This window comes from Protobothrops mucrosquamatus, unplaced genomic scaffold (genome assembly GCF_001527695.2).
Source record: "Protobothrops mucrosquamatus isolate PMUCROS unplaced genomic scaffold, P.Mucros_1.0 scaffold_278, whole genome shotgun sequence".
Classification (NCBI taxonomy): domain Eukaryota; kingdom Metazoa; phylum Chordata; class Lepidosauria; order Squamata; family Viperidae; genus Protobothrops; species Protobothrops mucrosquamatus.
The window spans coordinates 859984-865970 of NW_015386354.1; the positions used below are offsets into that span (position 1 = coordinate 859984).

A 5987-nucleotide genomic window follows, 5' to 3' on the forward strand; every position below is an offset into this window, starting at 1 on the left:
CTTAAAAGATGGAAATATACCTGCCCAGGAAATGCTCCTGTGCAAGCCTCCTGGGGAGCTGGTCAGGCCCACGGCCGAGAAGGAGGCCACTGTGGAGGGAAAACCAAGGAAGGAGCTACATCCAAAGGGAAGAGAGGAGAGACAGACAGACAATATGGAGGGGAGGGGGGGGAAATAACTGCAACAACTAATGAATGTGTGTAAAAGCCCAGACTCAGAAGCAGAGATGGATGAATAGGACACCTGAAGTTTCTAATGTTTTCTGCAGTGGATGATTTAGAAAATAGAAAGGGGGGGGGGAGAGAGTGAATTTATATACTACTAAATAACTTTCTCTAACAGAGGCATCTTTCAAGATTTTCACTATAAATTGTAATTTCCTGCTAGGAAAGACAAAGTTAATTTTCCACCATTTCAGTGATCAGATAATTATGTAGCTTTGATAATTCAGAATTCTAAATTTACTCCTCTCTGAACTCACTGAATCCTGTAAGGATTGCTACCCTTGTTTGAGAATTAGTTCCTAAACAGGCGCTTAATGCTTAAATTAAATACTGAGTTGTAGTTATCATTATGTGAGGTAGCCAATTTGTGAATATGCAAAAATCAAAGGATGTTAGGTAAATTGTGACTTTTAAAACATTTCATAATACTATCATTTATGATAAACTCAGTTTTGGCAAAACAGTTTTTAAAAGATTTGTGGAACTTAAAATCAATTTCATTTACCTCATAGAATGTAAAAATTATTATACCATACTGAAAGTACAAATCTATACCTGATTCATTGCAATTAAGTTTTAACTTAGTCACTTTTCTGAACTTGTTTTGATTATGATATTTTTTCTGGAGTCTTTTCTATTATATTATTAACATAGATGTGCACACGCACACATTTACGGGGTTTCTTAGTTACATATTATTTTTTAAAAAGCAAGCACAAAAATACATTTTCATATGTACATTTTGTATATATTTGAGAAAACATTTTCTTCTCAAATGCAGTGTGTTTTTACATACTGTATTTACTACAATTAATGTATTGGTGTGTAATTTCACACATACATTATTGTATCTTATCTGATAGAAAACCTGCATCTTTATGTCTGGAAAAGTAACTATAGCAAAACATGCAGCATACCCATGTTTTGAATAGTGAAGTAAATAGAATGAAAGCAATAATCTTTTCACACAAAAATTGTTACTGTGTCAATTTTATGTGTTAAATTTAAATTTACCGACAAAGAATTAAAGGGAGACTGTCAATTTTATATAATTCGTAATCATCATTATCCTTCTGAGCAAATCTATAGCTCTAAAGTTGTTTTAAAAATTAGAGTATTCAGCAGTGAAAAGAAAAAGTTTGACAAGTCAATTAGACTGTCCTTCTGGACTGTAAAAGTATAAATTCATAAATCTCGTAATTTAATTAAAGAATGCAAAGGAAATATAAAAGTAAGTAGACAACTGAGTGAAGTAAACTTTAATGAAAGCCTGAAAGTTTGGCTCCTGTAACTCTCATCCATCATGATCTGCCATAAAGGCTTTCAGGAAAGGGTGGACAAAACTAGGCCCTGACAGTGAAAAATCATTAGCAATCATCCCTTTGTAGAAAAGAGGAAAGTTAAAGCAGCATCTCCTCCTCCAAAGAAATCCAACTGTCTCCCTTAACCAACCTCAGTGTCAGGCCCAAAAAATCGGGAGCACGCATTTAGTTCCAGACTTATTGTTTGTGCCTTTGCACAAGAATCTAGTCAACTAATGGCTCAACACTAAACTGGCACTAGGTAAGAGTTAATACACTTCGGGGGGGGCTGTGGGACTTGGACCGCCCGTGGGAACATAAGGACTCCAGAGCGGTTCCTTTTCTGGCTCCACACCCAGGCCCTGCCTCTTCTCCTACCTACACCGTGGCTGAGATTTTTTATCTCCCCCCCACCAGATGGGAACTGGGGAAAGCCGAGCCAGCTTAGCGATGGTGGCATTGAGAGCAGAGTAGAGAAGTTACAGGCTCATCCTGCACTTGATATAATTTCTCAAGCTGCTTTGAGATGACTGTCACTGTCCACAAGCCAGACCGAGAGTCTTGTCTTCTTCTTCAGATGGGAGCATCAGAACCACTGAGTCCTACACCAGATGAGAAACTAGATTGTAGAGGCTGCTCTGGCCAACAGATTTCAAGGTCAAGCCAATGCACCACAGGGAGAACATATTCACTGAAAGACTGGAGATTTTATTTTTCCATGTCGGAAGCAGCAAAGGATTTGCCGATGACATCACTGTTGCTGGAGGCACGCCCAGTTGGGGGTTCCTTTTGTGTCCCCATGAAGTTGCCTGCCAAAGGGGTACCATTAATCTACTCATGGTCACCCACTTTTGAACTACTGGGTCAGCAGGAGCTGGAGCATCAGACGGGAGCTCACCCCGTCCCGCAGCAGCAACAGGTCTTGTCTCGAACGCGAGCCTGCCGATTGTCAGCCCAGCATTCCAACTCAAGAGCCACCTCGTCCCTTGGCTGGAGACCATACAAGGGGAAAAGAGGCACTGGACTGGCCATCCACCAGTAAAGAGACAGAAGCAGGGATGCTGACTGATACCCATCCATCGTCTGCTGGAGGTAGTAAACCAGCACAGCTGCCCGTTCTCTCAGCTCTAGAGATGGGCCAGTAATGGAGAAGGTTCTTTTAACCCCAGGATATTGCTGAAGGGCCAAAGGCAAGAAGGAGACACAGTGCTGATCTACCCTGGCTGAAATTACACACATGTGCACCAGCAGCTGGCACCACTGTCTTCTTGGAGGAAATGAGACCACGAGACCAGCCAGTCAAGCTCAGGCTCTCCTGTAAAGGAAAAGGCAAGTCTTGTTCTGCGACCGAGCCCAGAGGGGAAACTGAGGTTAATGACAACTGCGATGCCTGGGCTGAGCCTGGGTGTCCCAAGAGGTTGCTGAGTTGCCTCAGAGACAGACGCGGCCGTCTGGCAGCATCCAGAGGACCTGGTTCTGTCTGACCGAGGACCCGGAGGAAGCACAAGGGCCGGAGGACTGGTGGAACGGAGGCTGAGCCCTTTCTGGCTCTTGAGGCCCAAACATCTCTTCCATTTCTGAGTGCAACTCTTTACTACAGGTCTTGCTACCAGTAGCAGCCCAACACAAAAATTAATGGACCTACCCAGAGAGGATGGGACTGGCATCTCTAATGCAAGTTTAAGAACTGTGGACTGCTGGCTACAAATGCTGGCTGGGAAATGCTAGGTGGAAGTTTTAAACTTGCCAAGGTAGAGAAATCTTCCTCTAATGGGTCGGCAATAATAACAGTCACAATTAATTGTTACTGAACACATTGGATTAAGTGTGTGCAAAAAGCACAAAAGATCAATTGTAGCGCAGAGCTTGTTTCTCGGATGCCAAAAATGGAAGATGTGACTACAACAGGCCCCTCAGTAAAGATCTGACAGTAGAGGTAAAACTTCAAAATTTGCCTTCACAAAATAGAGATAGCACAGTGAATCAGCATCCCAAGGTAGGAATTTTCTTCCATGGTGGTGCAACTTTCTGAAGAGAGACCAGTGAGCCCCTAACTCCAAGCATTTTGTGTGAAATTATTCGGTAACCACATCAGAAGGGGAACCATTCTACATGCCATCGTTGTGGCAGAGTCAGAATTACTGCAGCTCAGAATGTAAGCATTGCTGCCTCTTGTTCCAAAGCAATTACGACCAGCAAAGCAATTACAGATAGTCCTCAACTTATGACCGAAGAGCTGAGCTCTCTTTCTGAACCTGCCAAAGTCATCCTGTCTGCAGAGGGGAGCCAAACTCCTCCTGAAGATCCGAGCTCTGTTCCTGCACCTGACCGGAGCTCCCTTCCGTGCACAGAGGAGGACGGATATCCTCCTGCAGGGTTAATAACGGATGGTTCAAGCTCCATTTCTGCATCCTGCAGAAGGTGTTGCAGAGGGGAGCGGACATCCTCCGGCAGGCAGCTCTTTCAACCAGCCCCTAAAGAGAAGAGGGAGCTGAAATCCAAGCAGAGAGGCCGTGCAGTCAGTTAAGGAGCACGGGGTGCCTTCGGGCCCTGGGGGAGGCCCTGGGAAGCCTGTCGCTGGCCACCTGTGAGCGCCTCTCCCCCAGGGGCTGAAAACCTTGCTTGGATTTTAGCAGGGAGGATTTTCAACTCATGAGCAGAGCCACCCACCCCACCCACCTGTACTCTTTACCAGAGACTCAGGCCACTTAATCCACGCATCACTTAATGACTGCAACAGGAGTGCCAAAACTGCACTTGTTAAGCAAAGCAGTCATGTGACATCTTGCTTAACCACCATTTCGCTAAATGACTGAGATTCCGGGCCCAATTGTGGCCATTAAGTATGAACTACCTGTACGACTCTCCAAGAACCCACACAGTATGTGGGCTGCACCACAGACTGAAGCTGCAGTCAGCCAAGGCAGAAGCAAGCACTGGCTGGGCAATTCAATAGGCTTCCCGTAGAACGTCTTGTTCTAATCTGTTGAGGAATACAACTGAAGAATGTTGAAGAATACAACTATCCTCATCTGCCTGGCTAGAGATAATGTAGATTTTAGTTCCATTTTGGGAAAGTAGCAAGAAAGATCTGCTACTTTTTATGGCCCACAAAACAAATCAATATATGGATCCACATCTACTGAATTTACCTTTTTATCCTGCATTTCTACATTAAAGGCTGGAACGTATTCAGTATGTGTTTTTGATGGCTCTTTAACAGAGACTTTCAACCTGATTATTCACAGATCTCAGAGTATCCTGAACGGAACCTGGTCTTTTAGGAAGCCTGAGGCTGTTTCAAAGTTTTCTATGCAAAACAACTCCTACGAAGTGAAGGCAGCTGGGAAGGTCACGCTTCCCAGCAGGCCTCCCAAGCTTTGCCTCCTCACCTGTGTTGGAGCGCTGCAGGAGAGACGGCTTGGCTGTTCCCGTGGACAAGCTAGAGGAGGGGACCGAGAGAGACTTGTACAGGGCTGTCTCACGATGCTCCTTGAAACGCTCGGCTGCCATCAGGGCATTGGAGAGCTCCTGCAGGGGCATGTTGTTGATATCCGAAGAGAAGGGGCTCAGTGGATTTTCTAGGCTCATCAGCCAACTGGTGTTACCTAAGGAAAGAGAAGCGCGTAGCTAGGGAGAGCCCCGTCAAGCTGGGCAGCCTCATCTGGGGAGAGACGGACAAAACTCCCTTCCAAGGCTTTTCCCCCAAAGCTTCTTTTGATACAATTGAACAATTTGGAGTCATCTGTCCCAGGAATCTCCGGATACCCCAACTTGGCCAATTGGTAGACTGGCTGAAATCCAGCTCCCCAAAGAATCTGAATTCTCCAGCCCTAATCCAGTCTGACTGAAGGTTGCCCTTCTAGCAATCTATGGCACTTCTTTCCCAGCCCAGCTCCAGACTGGATCCCTTTGAAAGGGCCAGCAGGATCACCTTCTGTTCTCCACAACCCTCCGGAACACAGATGTCAACAGAGTCCCCTGATGGAGAGCGCTCCCCCATCTCCCAGCTGCCCCCATTCCCTTGGCCCGCACATGAAGACACGCTCCCAGTGCTAGTTACCTTAGTGCACCTACCTGTTGGCCTCCGCACGGATATTTCTGCCCAGCCTTGAGTGAGGAGGGGGACGTAAGCAGCCAGATTGGCCTTCTCGGTTTGGGGAGCAGGAGCAGGAGAGCTTGGGGGCGCCTGGGGTCCTGGGCTGGCTGAGAAGTGAGAGGCAGAGCTGTCCAGAGCACCAACCCGCAAAGCGTGGCCTCCTGCACAAGAGGGGAAGTCACAGAGCTGCATCTGATCCCAAGCTCAATCGAAGCCCAGGAAGGGCAACACAGAAGGGACACGTCTAGCCTGGGCGACTAAAGGAGAAGCAGGTGATCCCTTTCCGGAGACGTGGAGTTCAAAATACATGCACAATTGTACTTGTGCCTTTCTCTGCCAGTGCAGCAGGTGGACCTTTTCCAT

At 46.2% G+C, this 5987-nt stretch overlaps 1 protein-coding gene across 1 annotated transcript in view; it reads right to left on the reverse strand.

Annotated features, from left to right (window-relative positions):
• Window positions 1-5987, reverse strand: part of TSC2 (TSC complex subunit 2) — a 55713-nt gene that overhangs the window by 16271 nt on the left and 33455 nt on the right. The window contains exons 29-31 of the mRNA XM_029287258.1: window positions 5603-5785; window positions 4918-5133; window positions 21-89 (exon numbers count right to left, since the gene is read on the reverse strand). Of these exons, the coding sequence (XP_029143091.1) occupies window positions 21-89; window positions 4918-5133; window positions 5603-5785 (468 nt within the window). The remainder of the gene's footprint in view (window positions 1-20; window positions 90-4917; window positions 5134-5602; window positions 5786-5987) is intronic.